Source organism: Melanostigma gelatinosum, assembly GCF_949748355.1.
Source record: "Melanostigma gelatinosum genome assembly, chromosome: 1".
NCBI classification, from domain to species: Eukaryota; Metazoa; Chordata; class Actinopteri; order Perciformes; family Zoarcidae; genus Melanostigma; species Melanostigma gelatinosum.
Window position 1 is genome coordinate 6,521,050 of NC_136634.1, and position 26,276 is coordinate 6,547,325.

At 43.0% G+C, this 26,276-nt stretch overlaps 3 protein-coding genes and 1 long non-coding RNA gene across 4 annotated transcripts in view; 3 read left to right on the forward strand and 1 right to left on the reverse strand.

Moving 5' to 3' along the window:
* The first annotated feature begins 997 nt into the window (after positions 1-997).
* On the forward strand, positions 998-4,577 carry yars2 (tyrosyl-tRNA synthetase 2, mitochondrial). The gene is made up of 5 exons (XM_079280488.1): positions 998-1,786; positions 2,566-2,733; positions 2,869-3,024; positions 3,246-3,416; positions 4,126-4,577. The coding sequence occupies exons 1-5, from the start codon at positions 999-1,001 to the stop codon at positions 4,283-4,285; spliced, it is 1,443 nt and encodes a 480-aa protein (XP_079136614.1). The 5' UTR covers position 998; the 3' UTR covers positions 4,286-4,577.
* A 1,539-nt stretch (positions 4,578-6,116) lies between these two features.
* cdkn1bb (cyclin dependent kinase inhibitor 1Bb) lies at positions 6,117-10,197 on the forward strand. Its single transcript, XM_079265956.1, has 3 exons — positions 6,117-6,851; positions 7,063-7,189; positions 8,637-10,197. Exons 1-2 carry the CDS (start codon positions 6,410-6,412, stop codon positions 7,176-7,178), a joined length of 558 nt encoding a protein of 185 aa, XP_079122082.1. The 5' UTR covers positions 6,117-6,409; the 3' UTR covers positions 7,179-7,189; positions 8,637-10,197.
* Positions 10,198-14,478: 4,281 nt separating this feature from the next.
* LOC306775205 lies at positions 14,479-16,414 on the forward strand. Its single transcript, XR_013771864.1, has 4 exons — positions 14,479-14,892; positions 15,003-15,598; positions 15,688-15,964; positions 16,149-16,414. It is a non-coding gene; the product is annotated as an uncharacterized lncRNA (long non-coding RNA).
* Positions 16,415-24,915: 8,501 nt separating this feature from the next.
* kcnq1.2 (potassium voltage-gated channel, KQT-like subfamily, member 1.2) overlaps positions 24,916-26,276 on the reverse strand; it is a gene marked incomplete at its 5' end in the record, with an annotated part of 139,787 nt that continues 138,426 nt past the window's right edge. Inside the window, one exon of the mRNA XM_079267699.1 lies at positions 24,916-25,405. Within this exon, the coding sequence (XP_079123825.1) occupies positions 25,259-25,405 (147 nt within the window). The 3' untranslated portion in view covers positions 24,916-25,258. The remainder of the gene's footprint in view (positions 25,406-26,276) is intronic.

The window sequence follows — 26,276 nt, forward strand, 5'->3', positions numbered from 1 at the left end:
AGGGAAGTCGGTTTTGTGTTGAATTGACAAGGGACTTTTTAACTTGTATCAGGGAAACCTAGCCTTCCTTTGTTGAACGAGCTCAGGACACAGAAACAGTTTAGTTCCTTCTTGTTCTCAGTCTCTCTTTTTCTCTCTAGAGGAAGCTTGTAGTGCTCTGCCTTACAGCACACACACACACACACACACACACACACACACACACACACACACACACCAACAACAAAGATGATTACAGGAATATTGATATGCCCTTTATTTTACAAAAAGGTTACCAGGGGGCAGCAGTCATAGCAACTAGGTATTTGATTTTCTTCCTGGACTTCATGGAGTTTGTTTTTGTGGCTATAGTGTCATGCAAAGAGACAAGACTGTCTTTGGGTGTGTTGTTCATGTGGCTTGGTAACAATGCTGTAAATGTTTGATGAATGTATATCTAGTCATTTAAACAATGGAACAAGTTGACATTGAAAAATAAAATGATTTTTAAATCCACCACATTTTGCATGTTTGCTTGTTTGAATTGAAATGGAAAATAATAGTTAATATATCTCCTGTGCCTCCTTTTCCTCACACCTTAGCTAGGTTTCGAGTAAAGATGTATCAAAACAAATGTTAAAATGCTTAGTCAGCTGTAACTCTGGGCTGCATGGTCAGCTGGACCTAATGCAACTTGCCATCTATTGGTGAACAGTCAAACCTGCAACTATTCTCTTTGTACAATTGAGTGAACTAATAAGTGCACATACTGCATTTGACTTCAATGTCCATGGAGGGTAGAAATAAATGAATAGCATAAAATACATTTGAATGTGTGCAAAAGTATTGCACTGCAGCTTGCTCCCATGCAAGGTCTGAGGAAGTGTTTATTAAGAATGTGCACCACTAAATTACATCAACCAGTCAACCATCAACCAGTGCACTAGAGGCGCTATACTCCTCACAAACTGTCCGTGATTCACAACTCCGCCTCCGTGTTCCTGTCGCATTTGTCCAACATGGCTGCGTCCATGGCGAGGACCTGCTGTCATGTCTCGCGGCATGGAGCGTGTATTCTGCGTAGACGAACGAGTCTCTGCCTCGCACTCGGGTCTAAACTTCACTGTTCTTCACCGGCACACAACGGACTGCTCTTGTCTCTCAATAAACGCGGTATCCTGAAGGAGTCTTTCCCTGAAGACGCAGCTCAGGACCAGCTCCCTCGGTTGCTCCAGTCCGGTGCTCAGACCGTGTACTGCGGCTTTGACCCCACGGCCGACAGCCTGCACGTGGGCAACTTGCTCGCCATCATCGGCCTGCTGCACTTCCGTAGCGCCGGCCACCATGTCCTCGCCGTGCTCGGAGGGGCCACGGCGCAGATCGGAGACCCGAGCGGGAAAACGAGCGAGCGAGAGCGGATGCCCGCGGACGCTGTGGAGGCGAACACCCGCGGCATCCGCGAGAGCATCCAGCGGATCTTCACCAACCACGAGCTGCACTTTCAGGACACTTCCAGAAAGCTGGGCACGGTGAGCGTGCTGAACAACATGAGCTGGTACAAGAACTGGGACGTGGTGGACTTCCTGTCGGAGGCCGGAAGGCACTTCAGGATGGGCACCATGCTCAGCCGCCACAGCGTGCAGTCCCGGCTGAAGAGCGCAGACGGTATGAGCCTGACAGAGTTCACCTACCAGGTGTTCCAAGCGTATGACTTCCACCACCTGAACCAAATATACGGCTGCAAGATTCAGCTCGGGGGCACCGACCAGCTGGGCAATTTGATGTCTGGCCATGAGTACATTCACAAGTAAATGTCCATCCTACTTACACAAGAGTACAGCGGGTCACAGCGGCAGGATCTCTGTTTAGTGTGGTCAGAGGGCATCGTTGAAAATGATGTGCATAGAACACATCGTTGATCCTTGGTAACAGTGCACACCAACACATTTAACTTCAAGTCTTGTGTGACTTGTAAGGAGTCACTCTTCAATTCTGCATTCTTATGAAGTACCAAAGCAGCTGTTCTTCACAAAAACAACTAAGAGAAGTGGAGACTGTCACCTAAGTCTTCAGAAAGCCCTGACTCCCACCCCATATATATATATATATATATATATATATATATATATATTATATATATATATATATATATTATATATTTTTTTATTTATAGCTTTCTGTAGTGTTTGAACTGGATGCCATCTTCTTTTAATCAGCATACAGTTTAGGACTTATTCCCCCTTGAACCAAAAGTGACAATGGCTATGTTTATGTATCTACCACTATATTAATGAGTGTCTATATACGAATGGAAAATGTATCCAAAATCCGATATTAATAACGTTTAGGACTGCGTTTTGCTATTAAGCAGATAAAGCAAACTCTTCATACATGTAGGTTTTAGTTAGAATTAGCTTGAAATCAAACATTGTTTTGTAAATCAATATCACAATATAATCATATCATCCCTCTTTGATTCCACTGAACATTGAATTATTCACCACTGTAGACCAATACCACTCAGTGTTTGTACATACCTACACCAGGCGTGCAGCACTTTGTTAATGAATCCCAATTCCTCTGCAGGGTGGGCGGTGAACAGGTGTACGGCCTGACCGTGCCGTTGGTGACCAGCTCTGCCGGGGACAAGCTGGGGAAGACGGCAGGCAACGCAGTGTGGCTCAACCGAGACAAGACGTCTCCCTTCGAGCTCTACCAGTTCTTCCTCAGGCAGCCTGACGTCAGTGTGGAAAGGTGGGTGAAGACGAGGCCTGTTGACGAAAGATGTGATGACCAGTGCAAGACCTGAAAGCGTCTTACGGTACATACTGTAAGTGTAGGTATTCTGTGCACTGTAATGGGAGGCTGAGGGGTTTTTTTTTTTTGTAGGTACCTGAATCTGTTCACCTTCCTGCCTCTGGCGGAGGTGGAGAGGCTGATGGAGCAGCAGAGGGAGGACCCAGGTAAACGCCTCGCACACAAACGGCTGGCAGCAGAGGTGACGAAACTGGTGCACGGAAAGGAGGGACTCGAGAGCGCAAAGAGGTCAGAACATGCTGCATACGTTTGCACTGTATGAGGTATTTAATGATGGTTTATTCAACATGGTTAAAGTGTTCTAAATGCTTTGTTTTATTTGGGTTATCTGAGAAAGGAACTCCGCTAGGGTCCTTGTCCTGTAGCCGGCACTGACCTCCGACCTCCGTGCATAAGCGATAATCGAGCTATTCAGACAGGGAAAGTCACACTGTGTGTTTTTGCTGCAGATGTACCAACGCACTGTACCACAGCAGCGTGCAAGCCTTGGAGGAAATGAGTGACGATGAGCTTCAGGAGCTCTTCAGGGAGGCACCGTTCCATGAGCTGCTGATGGAGCCGGGCACCACTGTGATCGACGCCTGTCGCAGGGTCAACGCCGTCCCAGAGGGCCCCAGAGGGTAGGTGCTCTAGGTTCAAGCGGCGGTCCAAAAGAGTGACCTCTGCGGTAGAAAATGCGCCGCAGTCAACTTCGTTGAAACTCTGTGCTATAGTTATAGTTATCTTATCAACTACCAGGCAGTAGTTGATAAGAAATGGAACTACATCACCACCGTGTGCTTAAATATGAACGTTAAATGTCCAGGTGAACAGACTCTTACGAACAAATCCTTGTCTGTTTCGTGTTACTTGTAAGCATATATTCATGACGATTATTTATTTATTCATCCGACATTAGTTTTGATATTAACCGTTTCGTCTCTAAAATATCAGAAAATCATTTTAAAATGTCCCTCGCAAAGTTCCAAGAGCCTATAATGGTGTTTTCAAATTGCTTGGTTTGTCCGACCAACGGTCCAACCTTTTAATTCAATTTCCAATTACATAAAACCGAGCAGAGCGGCGCATCATTGCATGTGCGTACTGTGTGAGAGAACGTGAGCCAGAGCGAGCTTGATGCCGTTGACATCAGGCCTGTCTCTTCGTAGCCGATCGGTGGACTACTCTGTCGTTTTGGTCTCAGTCGACTGAGATCTCTTTAGTCGATTGGTAATTCTTTAATCTTTTCCATGCTGACTGGCTCATGTCCAAGAAACTGTCGTGACCATATCAGACGGGTTATGTGGAGGAGACGCTGTACTAACAGACCGTTGGCATGTTTGTGTGCAGCTATCGGATGGTTTCAGAGGGAGCCGTGTGGGTCAACCACCAGCGGACGGACAAACCTGAGCAGCTGCTGATCCCCAAACTCCATATCCTGTCCAACGGACTCACCTTGCTGCGAGTGGGCAAAAGGAACTTCTACATCATCAAGTGGCTCACTCTCTGAGGCCCTCTGCTCTCGCAGGGGACCAGTTCGACCAATGACGGACTGGCTGGAAAGGTAGGCGACCGGCGGGGGTCAGTGAGGAGACGTGGATGGACTGATGTTTTGGAACATACTGGGTTTGTGGCGCAGTGATTGCCTGTGGTTGTAAATATAAATATGTATGTGTACTGAATCCAAAGCGATGGTATTAAAAGGCGTTTGATATACAGATGTTGTCGCCTGCTGACTTTGTGCTGCTGCAGAGAGCTTGGACACTAGAGGGCAGCATTGTCCCAGTCATGAAGGTGATGCTGCAGGCGCCCACAGCTGCACCACATATCCTGCTGTGACCCCATCGGTAAATAATTGCTCACAGTAAAATTAAATTGCATCATGTCTCGCAAATAGGTTATAGTTCTATCTGAAGGAAATCCTGTTTTTTTTTTTTGGTTATATTTAATGTGAACATGAGGCCAACATCTGTGTTGGTGTGGCAGGTTTTCCTGTCTTTAGTGGTGAAAGGTGTAAATTGTACCGGAAAGAAACAAACCAGGTTTTGGATGATTTCTGAAATGAACTAATCTTGCTTGTAGATTTGTCAGATTCCATAAATTTGATATTATCATTCGCAGAATGTTTTTTTGCAATATTGACATTGGTTTTCCACCACGGTACCGACTTCTTCTCACTGTGGTGTAAATAACTTAATAACTTTCAGCATGCAGGGCCTTTGTTAGTTTTTTCTTTTCAGATTTTCTTTTTGCATTCGCAGACTTCTCAAAGTGAAGATGTGCGTAGCTTTCTGTGTCTTGTACATCTGCTCACCTCTCTGTGTCCTGGGGGCTGGTGGACATGAGGACGGGGTCTGCTGTGTGCTGAACCTTGACTTACACTTCTAGCTCGAGAGAATTGGTGGAAACACCTTGCCATATGGTCACACAGTTACCCAATTTACAGATGTCATTTTCGACCATTTCTTGATAGTTTTGACATTGAGGGGGTATACCTACTGCAACAGAGGGCCGACATATTTGAGTTTTACGCCATGTCTATTCAGAAATGTAATTTATTTAAGGGTGGAATATTTATAAGCATTTCCATTTAACAGATTTACATTAAACTGCCTCCATAACTTATTTTTCTAAATGTTAATGCTTATTGTTTTGGCAGCCATTTGACTTATTTTTTAAAATCTCTGTACAAATATGTATTTTATGATTTGTACATGTATTTAAGATATATTTGGTGAAGGTTTAAGTAGATGTATGTAGTTAGGTATTTTTAAATTTAAAACAAAGACATGTAATGTCTAAAACTATCCTGAAGTTTTGCCATAAGGATGCAGTTTTTTTAAATTGCATTAAACATACCTACCAGTTAATATTCACATGTTGGCAAAGATAATGTTTCTTTCAGTTTACTGTTGAAATAAACAAAAAAGTAAACTAAACTATTGAGAACATACATTTTCTTGGACACAATTTAAAATGCATTATTTTCAAAAAGATTAGGTTGAGTACTAACAATACTGATGTGCTGAAGCTGTTTTGAGGACATGCTGACTGTTTCAATTTTAATTTATAATGTTTTTGTTGCCAAGTCAGTCTTAATTTCGAAGAAAAACTCTTGATTTGGTGTAATATGCAGACGTGCTGGATGTTGCAAGCCTGCCGCAACTAGCTGGTCCACCTTAAGGGAAGTGGGCGGGTTTAAGCACATTGACCAATGGGCGGTCTTCTTCGCATTTAAATAGCTCTGTGTGTCAATCAACCCCCCCCCCCCTCCCCCCTTTAGTCAGGCTCCACTCTCAATCCCAAGTAACGCTACATCTCTCAATCGCCATATTGGGTACTGAGGTTTGTCCGCAATTGCTCTCACTACGGGACGAAATTAACAGAGCGGCTTTTTTTTGTGCACCTTGACTCGATGAACCGCGGAGACTATTTTCGGCTTCAAAAACACGGCGACCGTTTCCAGCCCGATTTACGCATGGCATAAATCCTTTTTACGCTTGTTTTGGATCCAGCTCAGCATCGAGGAGATACCCGTTGTTTTTGGTCGTTGTGTGTTTTTTTTTTCATCTCGTGAAAACTGGACGCTCCCGGCTGTTTGCAAAAATCTTGTCTTTATTTTTTTGGGGGGAAAATGTCAGATGTTCGACTATCAAACGGGAGCCCGACGTTGGAGCGGACGGACTCCCGGGTGTCGGATCACCCGAAACCGCCGGCTTGCAGGAGCCTCTTCGGCTTCGTGGATCACGAAGAGTTAAAGAGGGATTTAAAGGGACATTTGCGGGAGATGGAAGAGGCTGCCTCGGCCAAGTGGGGCTTCGACTTCGCCAATCACACGCCGCTGGCCAACGCCAGGCTCGAGTGGGAATTAGTGGATTGCAGAGACGTCCCGGGTTTCTACAACAAGCAGCCGCGGAGGGAGAAGGGCGTCTGCTCCGCCGGGAATAACAATGTGGATCTAAACGGGAATCATAGCTGTGTTGTGGTGGCTTCAAGCGAGGACACCGACCGCTCCGACGGACAGATGGAATGCACGGAACAGTGCACCGGACTGAGGAAAAGACCAGCGTGTCACGGTGAGTTACTGGTAGCAGTGACCGGTGTATGGCAGTCACTGATCAGTTGTGTAACGCTCATTACGCACTGGGAATACTTAACTGTCCTTTAAACATGTGCATCCTAAAAGGATGTGCCAACATTCAGCACGAGCAATCTGACATTGTTTGATAGTTTTATTCTCAGTATTTTTATTTTTCAATACTCACTGCTGTCTTTGCTTTTTTGCAGACCCCTCAGCCCAAAATAAGAGATCACACAGCAGCTCCGATGAGGTGACTTGTCCGAGCCTGAGCCACTCTACAGAACGCACCCCCAGAAAGACCAGTCCCAGGAGGCAGACGTGAGGACGAGCACGGTAAGGGGGCAGCCTTCTGCTTTGATGGAACTTTTTTCTGAATGTTTTTTTGAATGTGCTTCTGCATGGTGTAACTACAGTTAGTGGTATATTCAAGTCCCCCCCCCCCCCCCCCCCTCTCCAACTATAGATGCAATTTAAACAAAACACACTTTAAGAAACATCTTTATTTTAATATCCCAATGCTATCAGGCGGTGTCCTTAATGCAACCCAATGTGCAGTGTAGTTTACATAATGATAATTAATTTGCATTTAATTGACATGTATGTCCAGGTCATTGAGTATTGTAGTACCAGTGATAGTGTGAGTAACGGTGGTAGGATCGATCCAAGAAGAGTCATGAGTGGCTTCACCATTGCACCTTTTAACTTTTTATTTTTTTTACTACAGCCGCTGGCTGCCTGAGTTTCCGACCAAACTGTAAACAACAAGTGTGCTGAACAACAGCGTAGTAGTAACACGTCAGCAGCCACTGCCCTCAGAGCAGGGACGGGAAGGGGCAGGTCTCGCTCTGTGTGTGTGTGTGTGTGTGTGTGTGTGTGTGTGTGTGTGTGTGTGTGTGTGTGTGTGTGTGTGTGTGTGTGTGTGTGTGTGTGTGTGTGTGTGTGTGTGTGTGTGTGTGTGTGTGTGTGTGTGTGTGTGTGTGTGTGTGTTGCACACACTTTGCACACTAATGTTACAACACGCACTCCTGTCTCTGCTGCCGGCGCAGAGTGTGTGCAGAGGAGCCTGGCTGCTTTCTGAAATCTAGTGCTGCTTGTTGGCCAAAGCGGAGGGAGAACAGGCATGACATCTGTCATTGTCCGTGGCAGGATGTGAACTGTTAAAGGCTGCAAGTGCCGGATAAAACACCTAAACGTGCCCCCCTTCTTCTTTTTTTTTTTTTAGTTTTTTTTTAATTGGTAGAAAGTGTTTTTGGGGGATGGCTAACATTTTCCTTTAGTCCACTCACATATGTCTACAAAACATGGCGTTTTTGATGAAGAAGAAACACGAGTTTATGGTTCTCTGAAAAATATCACGTCTTTGGCCTTTGGCCACGTCTTATAGCCACCTTCTAAAAATGATTATTATATGTGTAATATTCAAGTTGGTGCAAGTGCTGCTGTATAATCACACCATCTGGTATTTCTAAACCTATATTTTTTGGAAAGTGTCATATGAATTCTTGCCTCACTTTAGTAACTCAGTGGAAGATGCGTTTTTAGTTTTTTTTCGCGCCGTATTTTTGGACACTGTCTTGTTGCGTTGAAGATAATCCTCCCCCTGTTTGTCAAAGTGCAAGAGGACGTAGTTTTTCATGTTTAACTGAAAACCATGCACAAAGTGTTCTGTCTATTCTCACTCGTTTGCAAACGGTTTCTGCAAGTAATGCATGACAGTCAGTGTCTTAACCATGCCCGCTCTTATTTTGTTTTGTTTTTTCATCTTAATTTCCCCCCACAGAGCCGGAGATGTGTTTCCCCTTTCAAGTGGGAAAGCCTCAGTGTTGGTCGACTTTGGAGGAGGAAGTACACAGCATCAGAAACATATCAGCTCTCCTGAAGACGGGGGAGGACGCTGTTGAAGCACTGAATAGAAACACTAAAGTTGTGGCACTCAATTAAAAAGTTACTGCCTCTAAAAGCAGTCAATGTAGCAGTGTGCAATTAGGTTTGATTTCCTTTTTTGCTCCTTTTTTTTTTTTTTTACTACCTGTGTGTAAATAAATATGCATATTCTATTATATTTCTTTCCATATGTAGCACATAAGAAAACATTATGATTTGAACACCAATCCTTGATGTAAAAAGGTGTGAATTTTGATTTGACTTGAAGAATTGCAGTGTGGTTTTGATACATGTTTCCAAAATGCTGTTCTGTTGGCTTTTTAATTGTATTTCCTGAAAAGCAGTGTGACTCTGACACAGTCCCAGAATGCTACATTTAAAACAAAAATCATGGCTTCTTAGTTTCTTCCCAGTGTATCTTCACTCCGTCGCCTTCCTAACTCAGCAGTGAAGAACGGTACAAATGTAGCTCATCTGTTTATTTGTTCCTTCCTCTGGTCACTTCAGTGTCACCAATTGCAGGTTCTATAAGATCCATTTCCCACAGGAAATCCACACAGGGGAAAAAAAAAAAGAAGTAATATTTCTGCTCGGGGTTTCCTTTTACATCACCCAATATTTATTTTTGAGGCGCTTTTATCATCGGTTGGTTCCTGGAATATGATCAACTTTTTTTTTTTTCTCAAGTTCTCCTGCACACCTCAGCCACAATGTGGGGGTGTGTTTTGATTTGGAGTTGTGAGGTACTCAGATATTGAAGGACAAAGACCGTACAAACTGCACAGGTTGTGTTGTAAAAGTCATCCTCTCATTGACTATAATCTTTTTGTTTCATCAGCCTCGATGCTCTCCAGAGAGGTTTTCTGAAAAGGGTTGAATGTCCTACAATGCCAAATACGTGGTTGCTTCAGTATGGTTGCCGGAGCCGCCTGTGCCCCTTAAATTGACTTCACATTTTTTTGTGAAAACCTAGACTTAAATTTTCATTGATGTTTGTACTTGTTTCACCAATGTTGTTGGCCTGCTGAGGATGCAAACGTGAGCGTCTAAAAGCTTCCCTTTATTTGCCTAAAGTGTGGGTTATGTTCAAAGCGAGAGAGAGCAGCTTTTCTCAGAAATGCAGTCACCATGCCTGTGTATTTGTGTTCAACTTTGCAATGTACCTATGTACATAATTTTGTAAAAACACTGAGAAATTATACTAACTTATTTATGTCAAGCTTTTTTTTTTAATGTAGAATGGAAAAAAATGGGTTTTTGATTACGGTTATCCAAAGTGGCATTTACTTTATTATAATTGTCTTATTTTGTAAAAGCATATTTTTGGTAGTTTTTTTTTCTTTTTTTTTTCTTATCAATAAGGTTGCAAACTGAGCCTGATACAATATTTGATGTGCATTTTGTAATGTGTGGTTATGAAATGTGTTGCAATCAATTAAAAGAGAAAATTCAATCTATCTGACTTCTGGTTGCTTTTTAAAGCTGCTCGCACCTTGTTTGGTTTAATCTATTAAAACCTTGCCAAGCTAACCCTATGGGTTACCCTGTGGGTTAGCTTGGCCAATGCAGAAAAAAATATAACATCAAAATGTAACAATATTAAAGTCCAAAACACACGTTTGTAAGTGCAGAGCATTGGCAGCAGCTGTGAGTACGTTGCATGTGCTTGGAGGCATCCTGGTACAATGTAGTGACACTCCCAATATGAATCTGCCAGTTACTTGAGTGGGCTGATGATTGACACCTTGGTCATCCAATGAAAAGGAGTGTGGAAAGCAGACCACTTGTTGCAGCCAGTCATATTTCGTGACTTATCATGGGAATGGCTTCCGTGGAAAATAAATGTAAGCGCTTTGAGCTCAGAATACGATCCTCAACTGTAAGAGGAAATGCTGCAACTTGAATTCTTTTTTTACTTGTTCACTGGTAGCATCTTTAACTCTGTCAGTGTGTGTGTGTGTGTGTGTGTGTGTGTGTGAGAAGAGCAAGATAGACTGTTTCCCTTTTAAATCTTTTGCAGTGTGTTTTAAATTATTATATATTTTATTATTATATATCTTCATTTTTGAATTGTTTCTACCATTAATAAGATTATCACATTCTTTCAATTTTTTGAAGAAAACTAAATGTTTGTAGAATGTGCTCTGCTTAGTCGTGAACGAAGTGTATTTTTGTAAATCTTATTTAAATCTAAATTTGGGAATGAATGATAGAAAAAATCCATCTTCTATTTCAAATATGTCAATATAATTATTGATTTTGTTGTAATATTTAGTGATAGAGGCTCGCATTATAAAACTGAAAAAACACCTTTTTAAATAGAAACCCAACCTTGTAGTCACTTACCTGCTTAAACAAAATGATGTTTTCTCCAATGGAACTTGTAAAATTGTTAAAATCTTTTGTTTTATTTTACACATGAATTTCTAGTCATTGTGAAGATGCCAACAGCAGAGCCCTACTCCGTGGCGAGACGCTCTTTGACCTGAAGTAACAACTTCACGTGTCTCGGTTTCTGTCATGGCACATCTGCTGTAAAACCCAAATGAGTGTTTTCACTGCACGGCATCTCCTTGCTTCCTCCCTGTGCCACCGACACAGGAAGACACCTGCAGCAGCGCTGGCCCTGAAGTGTGCAGGTGGGTAACCTCAGCTCAGCCGTCCACCCCCACTCTGAGCCCGGCCCATTGTCCCTGTGTGTGGGCTTTTGTGTGAAGGGCCATTGTGAGGGGCCGGGGCCGGTCACTGTTGTGTCTGGGGCTTCTCTGCTCAGACAAAGAGCCCGTCTAGGAGCCTCCACCCTGCCCAAACAGAAGACTGACTGACTGACTGGGTGTCTGGGTGTCTGACTGACTGCTTGAGGTGGCTCGCTGGCTGACTAACTGACTGAATGGCTGACTGGGTGTCTGTTTGGTTGACTGATTGATCGGATGGAGACAGAAAAGGGGGAAGTGTGTGTTCCAGCCAGCATGCAATATACCACAGTGTTGACAATTGTTGGATAATAAGCATTATACAAATATATTTTTTCTAATGGTAAAAATGAACGTGCACCTTTGCTTTTAAATGTAGTATTTTTTGTGTAATTATAACAATTACTGTGTTTTTTTTTACAATAAAAAAGTGTGTGTTTGAGAAAAGTGTGTGTGTGTGTGTGTGGCTGAGTTGGAGAATTGCATGTCTACAGAGAGCCTTACATGCTACAGCATATTAACAAAGCATACTTGTTCTATCTATCCAGTGAGCACGTGCAGTGGTGTCAACAACCTGTTATTACTCATGTTCAACACGACCATGATCGTATTTCTTCAGGCAGTGGGAGGTGCAATCCCATCACACTGATGTAATAAACAGTTCCTGCTAAATGTGTTATTGTTTGTCAGAGTCTGACAGATGTCCTTATTAATTACTTCTTTTTTTTTTTTTGCTGGATTCTATATGGAAAGTTAAATAGCATTCATCATATCTTTCTGTCCTGCACGTGCATTGACAGATAATGCCTTATCATTCCGTTCTCTTCAAGTGGCTCATCGGCACCGAGTCATCATGTCTGCTTAAACTAAACTGTTTATTGTAAGCACCACATTTCAATAGGGTCAGTTATTCAGCAGGGCATCACTATGACGCAACAGTGCCTCTCCTTGCATAAGAAACACCCTTTTCTTTGCTGTCACAGCAGGAATGTCCCTGAAAGCATTCCTGTAACACTCCAACACTCCATCGCAGCCACCCAAACACGACCACAAGTGAGCTCGAGGGAATTCCAGTGAACCAGTCAATCAGAGACGTAGAAGCCATCGTCGCATGTGCCAAGAATTCACACTTCCTTGCTGTATCAACAGTAACAGGTTATCTTTTCCTGTTAACCGCCCCTGCACTTAATATAAAGTCACAAGTTCCTCCCCGTGTTTCCTGCCCAGGCCACAACCCACGTCACCAAGTTATTCCCTTGGCACCCCGCGCTCTGACTGTTGGGAAAGCAAGTGCCCACAAACAAACCCCTAACATCTCTCTCTCTCTCTCTCTCTCTCTCGCTCTCTCTCTCTCTCTCTCTCTCTCTCTCTCTCTCTCTCTCTCTCTCTCTCTCTCTCTCTCTCTCTCTCTCTCCCCCTCCTCCTCCTCCTCCCCCCTCTGTTCCATTATCTCTCTGTCGTGGTTCTAGCAGGCCAAATTGCATTTCAAATACTGTATTTTACTTTCCGCTTCTCCGAGCGTTTGTTTCAGACTGTGGTGCTCAATTGGATTCAGTGAGCCAGGACAGCTGCATCAATACAGCATTTCATTGAACAAGCGAATCTCTTCTCGAATGTGCTGCAGTGTGTGATGTGCGGAGCGTGCGAGAGACTCCGGGGATGAGTGACAGGCAGAGGAGGGGGAGGCGAGGTTAGAGGGAGATGCTGCGGAGCATCGAATGACAGATGTGCAGATGTGCGTCGGTGGTGCGTTTTTGTAGGGAAGAAGAAGGGGGTGAGGGGGGGGTGGGAGGGTAATGCTCATTAAAGCAGCGCACCTGCAGCCTATCAAAGAGCCTTTATCTTTTATCAAGGCAAATCTGCTCAAGCACGCAGCGCGAGACGTGAAAAGAAGCAGGCCGGGCTGCACGCTCGGTCTGACTCATTCTTTCTGTGCGTCTCCTGACCAGGCGATGGTACCTGGCCCGCTAATCCTGTCAGGAATGCGCGAGGATGCGTTTAGATGCATTTGGCCGACAAATAGAGGCAGCGCTTCTATGAAGGTAGATTTGTGTCTTTATTTTTCAAAAGCAAAAAAAAGTTTCAAAAGCAAAAGAAAGTTTCAAAAGCAAAAATAAAAGTTTCAAAAGCAAAAATAAAAGTTTTAAAAGCAAAAAAAAAAGTTTCAAAAGCAAAAAAAAAAGTTTTAAAAGCAAATATATAAACTGAGAATAATTTATTTGTTAAAAAAATAAAAGCTTTGGTTTTGAATCCAAAAGTTTTGAATCCAAAAGTTTTGAAACTAAAAGTTTTGAAACTAAAAGTTTTGAAACTCAAAGTTTTGAAACTCAAAGTTTTGAAGCCAAAAGCTTTGGAACCAAAAGTTTTGAAGTCAAAAGTTTTGAAGCCAAAAGCTGAGTTGGGTGTAGTGGGCGGGGCATACGCTGCTGAATGTATCAGGAGTTTCTATTGGTCCGTTTGACTTGCGTCTCGTATCTGCATCATCTACACAAACGGGAGGTTACGTGACATGGAGGTAAGTTGACTGCTCTGTTTTGTCAAAATTATTGTAAATATAGCAGCACTTCACTTTGTTCTCATGTTGTTCGTGTCGTGGAGTCTCTTTGTAAGAACGACATGGAGGGCTGCTGTGTTGACATGTAGCCCCACTGTGGGCGAACGTTACATGCACCTGAGGCATCTATGTTAGCTAAGGTTAGCTACACATGTATGACACAATTTAAAACAAATCCTATGAGCTTGGTTCTGTCTGACCGAGGTAGGTACAGATGACGACACTGTATCTAAAAACGACATGCGTCTTATGACTACACTGGTCAGACACCGAAGAAAACCTTTACTACTTCTGCCACCTCTGCTTGAAACGTCCCTTATTTGTTCAAACGCACCACCTTGTCGCGGAAGCTGTGCAGTACACACACATACATGATAGTCGATAAATTGGCAATTATGAACGCAGGCTCTGGGAAAATACTTTAAATCAGTGTATTTTAGATCACATATATGCCTCGCATGGAAATTAACATGCATGTGCTACAACTCTATTATTTTTATTCATAGGTTCTTGTGTGTGCTAACAAGTACGAATCATGTAACAGTAAAAGGTACCCAAAATATTCAACACTATTGTAAGTAACATTATCAGTTGACCCCATACAAAGGCTTGTATCATTTGATACTTGATAATTAACAAAATTGTACCACTTGTGCCTTTATAATAAGCTCCAGAGAGTAAAATAGTGACACAAAACGCATTCAACTTACATTTAAACATGTCTGTGTGTTATGGAGGGGTTCTGTATATTTGTTAAATCATTCCATTGTTTAGTTTGTTGGCAATGACTGGCTTTTCTTGTTATACGATATGACTATATGGTCTGTGTATTTATAATAATCCAGTGTGGTCATAATTCCCTTTTCTACAGAATGGAACCTCTTCCACAAATAGCTTTTGTTCAGGTATGTTGACCTCTCTTCTCAAAATGTAATTCATCTGTATATACACATATAAACATGTTTTGATACCACTGCTCTAATAAATTTCTATTTTGCTAAATTCCCTCTTACAGGAATCCATTAGCAGGCGGCTTTTATGCAGGGTCAGGGATCGGCTTTCTGCAGTAATCACAAGGGAGCCAATTGATTTTGATTACCTGCACATGGTTATCTCTCAGGAATTGCAGTTTCTTCGATGGATATTCCTCAGTGTGTAGTAGATGGTTTACAAAATCTAAGTGAAGTGATCAAGTCTCACATTTCAAACAGCACTGTTGCTCCATTACTTGACAGTGTAGCTGTAGTTGAATGGAATGGTACTGTGGGTCGACCAAAATTTAGCATTAATACCCTAGTCCTTGAAAATCTTCTCAGCATGAACCTACCAATGACCACTCTGGCTACTGCCCATGGCATTTCAAGATCCACACTTTACAGGAGGATGAGGGAGCATAATCTCTCAGTCAGAAACACCTACTCTGATATATCAGACATTGTACTTGATCAAAAGGTGAGATCTATCAAAGCCAGAATGCCTGATGCAGGATATCGGCTTGTAAAAGGGTCTCTACTGGCTATGGGATATCGTGTCACATGCGAGATGCATGTTTACTGTGAGAGGAACCGGTCGTGGCAGCTTTATTGCTGGCAAAAGTGTCCACAACCAAAGGTAAAAATTGTATGTATTACTATAAATGTTTACATTATATAAAACATGAATATCAAATGTAGCCACTTCATCATGTAATTTGCTTCCAGAGTGGAACGCCTTTGGAGAGATGTTTGGAATGCTGTAACATCTCAGTACTACAACTTGCTTCACATCTTAGAGGAAGATGGCTTCATTGACCTTTCAAATGCGGTTCACCTCTTCTGTGTGGGGTACGTCTTCATTCCCCGTCTACAACAAGATCTGCAAAATTTTGTGGAGACCTGGAATTACCACCCCTTAAGCACAGAGGGAAACTTGTCCCCGAATCAGCTTTGGAGGATTGGAACGCTACAAGTACCTGTGCCAGAGCCAGATCTGCAGGAGGTACTGTGTGTACTATACATTTAGCACAAGAACAAAGAAATGCAATTTAAAGTATGGTATTCATTAATTTGCTATATCACTCGAACCTAAATTAATAAATATTAACATTAGATCATCTACAGTATGTGTATAAACGAGGCAATGGCTATATTCGTAATTAATGTATGTGTTTGGTCCATCTCAGATCCTGCAAGCAGAACACTTGCATGATGAGGAACCTGATCCAGAGCATGGGGTCACTGTAGCAGAGATGCCGTGCCCCTTGTCAGCTGAAGGTCTTGCTGCAGTGCAGCAAGTAAACCCCACCGTCGAGTCCTCTTCTTTTGGACGGGACATCTATATGCATGTCCTTCAACTGGCCTCATTTTTTGGATGAAGTTTGATTGATATACTTGATGCACATCTCATGTGCTTATTCTAAAACCAGTATGCACGTTTAACTGATCACAAATAAAGCACAGTAAATAGATACGTATGTGTTTATTTTGCTCACTCACATTATACCAAGGTGGTATAAATAGCTGCAGTATAAAATGATTCTGGAACATTTTGTTTGTTTCACTAAAGAATAGAAAACATAAAGAACAAGCACAAGTGAAACACAACACAGAACCATGCTCTTGCCAACAACTATTGAACACATTTATCACACTCTATCAAATCCTGCACCATACTTAATGGCAGTTTGCAGGAGTGTTTTAAAAGATTCATAATCTTTAATGTGGGCTACTGGGAATGTGATGGTGTCTGTGCAAGCACTGACACTTGGGTAACACACAGTGTGGTTAGGCATGGCGTTCAGACACCAATGATCAAATTTCACTGTGAGTTTGAATGTTTGCCGATCTTCCAAAAGCAGATGTCTGTGAGCTTGACCAGTCATCCACTGCATGACTGAGGATACAGTCAAAGCCTCTCCTGCAGTGTCGCCATCAGTTTGTGCATCTTGAAGAGAAATACAAAGTGTAGACCAGAATAAATCTCTCCAGTCATTTTATATGCAAACAGTTAAATATGATGCTCATTAAGACAGTTCTATGGTATAGAATTTAACGTGATTGTGGTTGATATCAAATGACTTGCGACCAGAGATGTCTTTAGCTAACTAGTTAAGAGTTTTAAGGATTTAATGGCTCATTTCAACATTAGCTTATCTTCATCAAGTTTAATACAAGACAGTAACATGGTTGTAACCTCGTCATCTGTACCTACCTCGGTCAGAGAGAACCAAGCTCATAGGATTTGTTTTAAATTGTGTCATACATGTGTAGCTAACCTTAGCTAACATAGATGCCTCAGGTGCATGTAACGTTCGCCCACAGTGGGGCTACATGTCAACACAGCAGCCCTCCATGTCGTTCTTACAAAGAGACTCCACGACACGAACAACATGAGAACAAAGTGAAGTGCTGCTATATTTACAATAATTTTGACAAAACAGAGCAGTCAACTTACCTCCATGTCACGTAACCTCCCGTTTGTGTGTAGATGATGCAGATACGAGACGCAAGTCAAACGGACCAATAGAAACTCCTGATACATTCAGCAGCGTATGCCCCGCCCACTACACCCAACTCAGCTTTTGGCTTCAAAACTTTTGACTTCAAAACTTTTGGTTCCAAAGCTTTTGGCTTCAAAACTTTGAGTTTCAAAACTTTGAGTTTCAAAACTTTTAGTTTCAAAACTTTTAGTTTCAAAACTTTTGGATTCAAAACTTTTGGATTCAAAACCAAAGCTTTTATTTTTTTAACAAATAAATTATTCTCAGTTTATATATTTGCTTTTAAAACTTTTTTTTTTGCTTTTGAAACTTTTTTTTTTGCTTTTAAAACTTTTATTTTTGCTTTTGAAACTTTTATTTTTGCTTTTGAAACTTTCTTTTGCTTTTGAAACTTTTTTTTGCTTTTGAAAAATAAAGACACAAATCTACCTTCATACGCTTCCAGCTGGAACATCTGTGCAGAGAATCTCACTGTGATATCTTTACCGTAGATCATCTGTAAGGCTCTACTGCAACTCTGATCACGTCTAAATACAGCCGTGATATCAGGTCACAGGACATTTGAACTTTGCTAAACTGCATCTTCAAACAAAACTTGGACAAACTGGTTTCAAATACTTTTTTCCTCACAAATGGAGCGAGTCAAAAAATAAAATGAATAAATAAAGTCTCTTATTTACTTCGAATATTTTCGAATATCATTCTCAAGCACTTTGGATGCTTGTAATTGCTCTTCTTAATGTGTAACCACTACTCTGTGTGTGTTTGGTGTGAATCTCTGTGTTTTTGTGCATGATCATATATTCTCTTATTCTCTTTGATCTCAATGAGACGAATTGTTTCAATAAAATCTCAGAATAATAAATCAGAAATGACAGCTGCAACTAATGATTATTTTCATTATTAATAAAAAATTGGATTTTTTTTCTCTTTTTAATCAATTTAGCATTTAGTTGTTGACTGACTAAACAATTAATTGACCAATCATTTCAGCATTCAAATATATTCATTAATACATACACCGACCTATTTGACCTGTTAGGGCCAGGTTCCAACATACAATGTTAATAACAGTAAGGGTGGAAGAAGTCACTGGATAAATCATTTCATTGGCAGGGGGAGTTTGTGTGTGTGTGTGTGTGTGTGTGTGTGTGTGTGTGTGTGTGTGTGTGTGTGTGTGTGTGTGTGTGTGTGTGTGTGTATAACTGTGCTGATATAGCAGTTCACTGGGGTGGAGACACAGCGCTTCATATTACCGTAAGTCCATTTGTTGAGCGTGTTATGTTTTAATCCTCTGTAGACTTATCTGCATAATGATTTCGACTAATGCGTGATCAAATGTAGCTCTTATCTTGAATATTTTGTCACAGATGTATTCGTGTGGTGTAGCAGTCTCATAATGTGTGTAAATTAGCAGACTGGCTTTTCCACACAAATGATGACGACAGCGCGGGTGTGTTTTAGGAAGTGATGCCAGTTTGACGTGAAGCTAAATATTTCCATATGATGCAACTTTTTGTAACATTTGCAGAAGCGTATGTGGCAATAATTCCAGTCAGTCAAAATAGATCGTACAACCCTGACCACAGTATATATCAAATGACATCCCATCCACCGAGCCGGCCCCGCCATGATGTCTAAACCAATGACAAGGGAACCCTGTTGGTTACAAATGACACCGAATGGAAAATTGCATTTTTTTTGGATCGCGACCAGAAATGCATCAACTTTCCACTTTTCATGAGCACTAAAGTGGTCCACATTTCATGTGACTATACCCTGACTTCTCTCTAACGGGTCTTTTTTTCTTCCTGTCCTGCTTCTGCTGCCCTCATCAGGAGGCCCGTGAGGCCTCTGCGCTGCTGGGTCTTCAGCTCTGGTGTTGAAAAGATTCCTGCCATAAGAATGAGTGAACATGTTCTCCAACACAGGACTTGATGAGAAAAACAGACTCCTCACCATATGAAGCCTACCTCTGCTTTAGGACAGCCGTGGATGTGGGCCATTATCTTCCCAATATTCAAATTTTCACTTTATTTTCAATTTTCACTCACTGCACAATGCAGTGTTGCTGTTTTGGGGGGTTTTGAGCCGCCTTGCTGTACAGCTGTGAATATTACTCTCCTTCTTCAGTCAATTAAAAAAAAAACTGCTCTAAATAACAGACTAGACAGAGGTCGATCAGGATTATGACAATAGTTGATGGTTGGGTAGAAATCTGCGTCTACCGCATCTCCTCCCCAATGACCCTCATTCTTCGTTCACTTCTGAGAATTTGTGTTGTGTGCATAAAGAAGTGTGAAATAGTGAAACCATGTTGCACAGAATTGCACGACAAGTTTTTTCGAGTAATCCTCAAGCATTACGCTCATGTTCTGTTTTCACTTCCCTTTTCCAATTAAAAATACTTCAACATATCTACACACATCTCTAGACTGACAGTCAAAGCTTGTACTGTATATGACTTCCGTGTTGTTTTGCAATAAGCCCCCCCCCCTCCCCCTCCCTTTCTGTCTTACAGTAGCTCCATGGTGCAGCTGTCCACCGTGCCGAACATTCTGCCTCGGCTGGCCAAACCCCGGCGCACCACTGAAGTCCTTCCAGTTTCCAGCTCGGAATTCTCTCCCTGTCTGGGGGAAAAGTCCCCAATAATATGACCTCCATAGCCCCCAGCTTTCCTTTGCCCGCCCTACCGCACCTCTGCAGCGCTCCTGACAACACATGAGCAGCAGTCTCACTTCTCATAGCCGGTCCTCGGTGGGGTTTCTGTGGCTGGCTGGAACTAGAATGTGAAAGTGAGCAGCTCAGACAGATCTTTGGATCTGATCAGTGCCGGTTCGTTCTGTTGCTCTTGGATGCTGAGCTTTCCTCCGGACACGGGGATGGATGAGGCACGGTGAGCCACAGACATATGGCTGAGGGAAACCTCGTAAGGCCAAAGGTCGCAGCCTAACCTCCAGGCCTCTGGTTGATTTATAATCCCATGGGGTGATGTCGCCCTGCTCAGACCGAACTGAGGAGGGGTCAAAGGGCGTACTGTAACTGTTGTGAAAGGTTGCATAGAAACCCATTTTTCTTAGTAAGGGATAAGTGGATGCAGACGGCCCTGAAAACAAAGCTTTAACTACTGTAGGTCTATTTAAGATGAGGAACTTAACCACTGCTGCATTTCCCACAAGCAGTCATTTCATAAGTAACGATAGGGCTTAACAGTGATTATTTTCATCTGAGAGGTGCTGTTCGGAGAAGAGTGTCTCATGTCTCATGTCTCTTGTTACTTAATCTTGACCTTACCTGCTTTCACACCAAACTGCCTACACACAAACATTTACATAAGCCAACAATAATTCTACAATACAAACTGAATGTTTTTCTTCCAGGCAGCTCCCCTTCAGTTCCTGTATGAGCTGAGTATTCTTCTTTTTTTTTTATGTGGTAGCACATTACTACTAGTAGGATCACAGGTGTGTGTTTATTGGATGTTTTAGGATGGCTTTGAGCCAGCCCGTCAGAATAAACAGTATATTTTATGCTTGAAGACCAAAAATGGGATGGTCAAATATGCTATGGGATAGAGGTGCATGGAGGGCAAGGAGCTGCACCAACTGTCCTCCAGACAACTGCTGGCCTCAGCTATTTAGGGACAACTCCTGACAGAGTGGCTGGCATCAGCTGCTGCTGACATTGTTTGTCACAATCCTGGTTGATGCGATACACACACACACACACACATGCACACACACCTGTTGACCCATATCTGCTTTCATATAGCACTGCTGGGCCTCTATGCCTGGGTCTCTCTAGACAGGTGGCCTCCAAGCACCCCCATGGTGGCCAGGCACGGCCTCACCGCCTGACAACTACCACCCGCTCACCAGCCACAGCCTCCCAGCTGAGCCTGTTTGGCAGCTTTTTTTGACATGGGAGCAACAATAGTTACTGGTCTCCTGGATTTGCAGCCTGACAACATTCGTGCCACATATGGCTTTGTTCAGTTCTGAACTTGACACAGCTCCTTTGACACATCTACTTTTTATGACTTAGTCTGTAAAATGTTTCGTGGCTTAATTACACATTGAACAGACAGAGCAAACTTAGCATTCAGGTGGACTTGTGTTTGCATCAAGCTGACAAGTCCGATATTCCCTCCACTTGTAGCTTTGTTTTGTTCTCCACCAACTCCTGAGGGAAAGAAATATCTGTCCCTTTAGCTGCCAGATGCTCCATTATGTTCACCAGCTAGTCGTTAACTTTGTCTGTGTGCGGTCCAGTGTTGGTCAGTTAGTGTACATTGGTTTTATCAGAGCTTTTTCACTGAAAACAGCTGCTGCGTCTGAAAACGATACTGCTGAGAGGAGTGAGAGTAACCCAAAACAGTTATGTTGACGCTCGTAAACCCAAAACAAAGACTTAAAATACTCTGAAATGCAAAACAGAAGGAAATCGCAGGGTCAGATGATAATTCTCTGTTGATTTGAGCTGTAATTCTTTTTGTTAATTAACATTAAATGATACGAGTCTAATGTAAAAAGGCTGCTATTCTTACCTGACATTCCAGTTATAGAGAACACGTCAGGATGCAGGACTTTTATTTGCTTTACAAACCAAAACAACAATAAACCAACCCAATGGCAAGTCACATAAAACCATTGGCCAGCAGCCGGAAACTTCACATAAGCTAGTTGAACACCACATGCCCAGTAAAACAATAGCAGACAGTTGAATTGCTCAAGTGAGTGGTAAGGACAGCGAACTGGGATTTCACATGAGTGAAGATTTAGATTCAACAGCAACAGGATCCCATAGAACATATTGCTTTGATTCTGATGCATTTTATTACAGCCAATACGAAAAGGTCATGTTTTTGAATGATATGTTAGCTTTGTGTCAGCTAGCTGTTTTCATAATCGGATGTGTAAACTGTAAAAGTACCACACAACAAATCTGTGTGAGTTCTATGTTCTACTAGCCTATTTTCAGCAGCGTAGAGAAGTTCTGTTCTATTTTGAGCGTGGCTCAGGTGGCAGAATCAAAGACGATACGGACGATCGACGAAGCTCAGTGAGTCAAGCCTTTCATGACCTCCCGGAGTCCAATCTCTGCATATACTCGCTGTCATCGTCCAGCATCTGTGACAGTGTGCCCCTTATATTCTCCTTTTAACTGCTTCCTCAGATTTTTTTCAGCTTGTGCTTCTGTGTACTTCTGAGATCAAACTGCCTTTTGAAGTGGTCGTCTCTCTCTTCTCGCCGTCTAGTCTCGAGATGAAAGAGGAGCACGGGGTGACACAGAGTGGCCGTCGGGTCTCTGTTTCTCCCCTCTCTCTCTCTATCTCCCTGCCAAAATGCCCTCGCAGGGATAGAAACCAGAGGAGGACAAAAGGCAGCGGAGCACTGCGGCCCTCCGGCCCATGTAGCCTCTCTGGCTAATTGAAAATGGCTTTGCTCTCCCCTTTGCTCTCTTCCCCTCACTTATGCTCCTGCTGTCCTCCTCCTGCCTCTCCCCCTTCTCTTTCTTTCTCCCCCCCGCCTGTCCACCCCTCCCCCGGGGACGACCCTCCCTCCTTCCTCCCCTCTCTCTCTGCGCTGGACCGTGCTGATCTTGGGACATCCCCAGTATTTTTTGGCCTTTGAAGGCAAATATAATTGAGTGGTAATATGAGATGTACTCTCTTTTTCCTCTGCGTGCCTCCCTCAATGGGTTCTGGAATATTGAAGTTCAAAGTAGGCGCGGTGAATGTGTTATTTTTCCTTCCTCTTCCCCCTTCGTGGTGATTGCAGTGTGAAAGGAATTCAGTGAAATAAGGAGATTTTAGTTGGATGGAAACTCCGGCCCATGGCTTACCTTGACCCAGCTCGGCTTGAGCTTGGAACGAACGGCCCCCGAAAATCTATAAGACAGGTTTCACCCTCCAACGAAAGCAAATCACGGAATGGATGAGCTGGTAATCAAATTCCTCCCAAGCCAAGAGAGCAGACCGGAGCATAATGAAATGGAGTTTTTATTATTTACAGAAGAGCTACAGTGCAGAGGGTGTGTGTGTGTCAATATCGGTTGCAATAATTTCCATCCATCTGTACAACAGGAGCCTTGCTCTGTCTTTCTCATTGCTCCAACAAGCAGACATGTTCCAGGTTGATCTTTCCACCAGGTAATAAATACAGTACGATAAGGCAATGTTTCTATTTACAACTCGTATAAAACTGTACAGGAGTGTCACAAAACTAGAGTGCCTTTGAAATACAACCATTTTATTCAATGTGAGAAAGATAATAGCTATTTTTTTCAACCACGGCAAAGATATGAGAACATACTGTATACTAGTGCAGAGAGAGAATGTCTTCTTTCCCCTTTCCTTGTTCACCCCTGTTTTGTGTGAGCATCCGTCTCTTTGGGAGAGTGCATGCTATAATTACGGGAGGCCTTTCATACAGTAGCTACATAGTTGAGTTATTCTCTATTTTCTACTTCCTACATCGGCGTCCCGTCAGATAAAAACGATGGGAACAAGTGAGAGCATTGTCTTTTCATTTCAAACGTGTGCTCTCAGTGGTATCCTGATATTTCCAAACCTTTCACACAGAATCAGTGCGCCTGCTCCTTAAAGCTTACTGTTTAAATTCTGCACATTTTCCAGTGTTTCTTTTCATTAGTCGCTCACAGCGAGTAATCTCCCCTGACCAGGAATTCAGCACTGAATTAGCTCTGCAGAGCAAAAATAATCAGAGCTTTAATGGGGCAAATTTATTTCAAATTGCACACAGCAGCGTGAGCCCCCTGAAGAGGGTAATAGAGGATATTAAGCAGGGTGGAGTGAGTAGTGGTGCTGTTTGAGACCGATATGTGCATGAAAACTCTCAGTGAAAATCTTGAAGCAAACTGAGAGGCCGTGCCTTAACTTTAGACTTTTTCCCTGTAACGCGGCACCGGCCCTGTCATGGCAGTTTGCTTATTTTCATGAGCTTCAATGTATCTGTAAATCAGCAGCACGTTAGCCACTCACCCCAGACACATTTGTTCTTTCGAAGTCAACAGATGATCGGCCCTTCCCTCCTTGTGTTATTCGAACACTGCAAACAAACACCCACGGCAGCCAAAGTACAGTTAGTCCTGATGGATATGTGGCTATGGAAATAACCCTGTTGTGTACTGGGTGCGGATGGTGCCAAGATAATCAGAAGGATTCGAGGAATGAACGGCTGGACTCTCACTTTTTCTCTCTGTGTCTTTGGGGAACTGGGTGCTTTGATTGCATTACAACTTCATTACTGGGTTAGTTAGCTTTGGAATAATATTTGGAGTAGAGGAATGCGGCTCAATGACGGGCCACACATAAATTATCATCTGACTAGTGTGATTATGAGGCTAATGTAGGGAAATAAATCCATGTAGCCTGTCGCTGCTTGAATGAGTGTGTCCTGCAGTGGAAGACTCAGGGCCCACAATGCTGGTGTAAGAGAACGCAACATTTAGTCAACATGAAAAAGACCCATAAAGGGGCACAAATGGTCAGAAGGAAGGGGTCAGTTAGCCTTCTTTCTACACCACGAATCCCACTCTCAGTGGTACTCTTGGCCTCATGTCCAAGAGCAATGCAGCTGCCAAGTGGACAATTAAAAGTTGTTCTCTTCTCACTCTTCAAAAGTCAATTTTGGATTGCAAATAAAAGAGAGGGTTTTGGAGAATTGAGAAAATGAATTTGCAGGCTGGACCACCATGTTGGGGGCTAGGCTGGTCCTTTATTTCTCCTTTGGTGATGACGACGCCATCCCAGTTCGACCAAGGCTGCGACATCAGCGCTCCTCGTCGATGCTGGTACCCATGCGTTTCTGGATGGTCACCCTGCGGATGGAGGGCTGGGATGTCAGCTCCGGCTTGGGCGGAAACTGCTCCATCAGGATCCGCAGGATGGAGTTCATATTCTGGTCCATCCGGTGAACCTGGATTTAACACGATGACAGAATACAGCCAGCTGAATGCCTCCCGGATAAACATTCTGCACATAAGTACAGTGCAAACATGCATTACGAAACAAACAAAGCGAGTTTGCGCTTTTGTTTCATTTACAGCTGCCTCTTTAATATCGTTGCAGTCCCAATGACAGAGCAGCACAGGGTATAATGACATGTTAGTCTGCCAGTCGCCGTCTACCTGCTAGAGCCACTCATTACAAAAGCTGTTGAGCCATATGATCCTTGAGTAGGCGGACACACACACACACACACACACATACAGGTTGCTGTTTACGTGCTTTCCCAACTGTAAACACAGGTGTGTCACCCAACAGAGACATCTCTGACAGGGCGCAGCCAGCCTAACCATGGTGTAACACAGATGAATGGCCCCACCTGAGTAAGAGAGGTAAACAGACAGCAGACCGTCTGGTGACGTTCAAATACAGTGAAGACACATGGCACATGTACACACCAAGACATCCTCACAGCCACAGGAAAGCAGGCGCACAGACTTACTGCACACACGTTTGCATCTTCAAAGAGATTGTCTCCATCTTCACAGCCTCGGCCTTGGTTTGACCTCTGCACTTGTTTCATTTTCCGTCCTGAGGTACTTAGACAGCAAACACCCGCACAAACCAATATGCTCTGATGGCTCCAATGGCTTCAAGAAAAGCAGGTAAAATGATGAAGATGGTGCTTTGTAAATCAAAGACTAAACAGCAAAGCACATCAAAGAGCCATAACATCTCACGCACCGGGCAGAACAGACAGATTCAGAATCCTGTCTCAGACGCTGATAGCGAACAACTCAGGCCAAACCGCGGTATTTCTGGCAGAGCACAGTCAGATAGTT

Excerpts from the sequence above, each read along its gene's own strand:
- cdkn1bb (XM_079265956.1), top strand. The coding sequence starts at position 6,410 with ATGTCAGATGTTCGACTATCAAACGGGAGCCCGACGTTGGAGCGGACG. Across the intron at positions 6,852-7,062 it reads GAAAAGACCAGCGTGTCACG|ACCCCTCAGCCCAAAATAAG; the intron begins GTGAGTTACTGG and ends GCTTTTTTGCAG.
- yars2 (XM_079280488.1), top strand. The coding sequence starts at position 999 with ATGGCTGCGTCCATGGCGAGGACCTGCTGTCATGTCTCGCGGCATGGA. Across the intron at positions 3,025-3,245 it reads GGACTCGAGAGCGCAAAGAG|ATGTACCAACGCACTGTACC; the intron begins GTCAGAACATGC and ends TTTTTGCTGCAG. Across the intron at positions 3,417-4,125 it reads GTCCCAGAGGGCCCCAGAGG|CTATCGGATGGTTTCAGAGG; the intron begins GTAGGTGCTCTA and ends GTTTGTGTGCAG.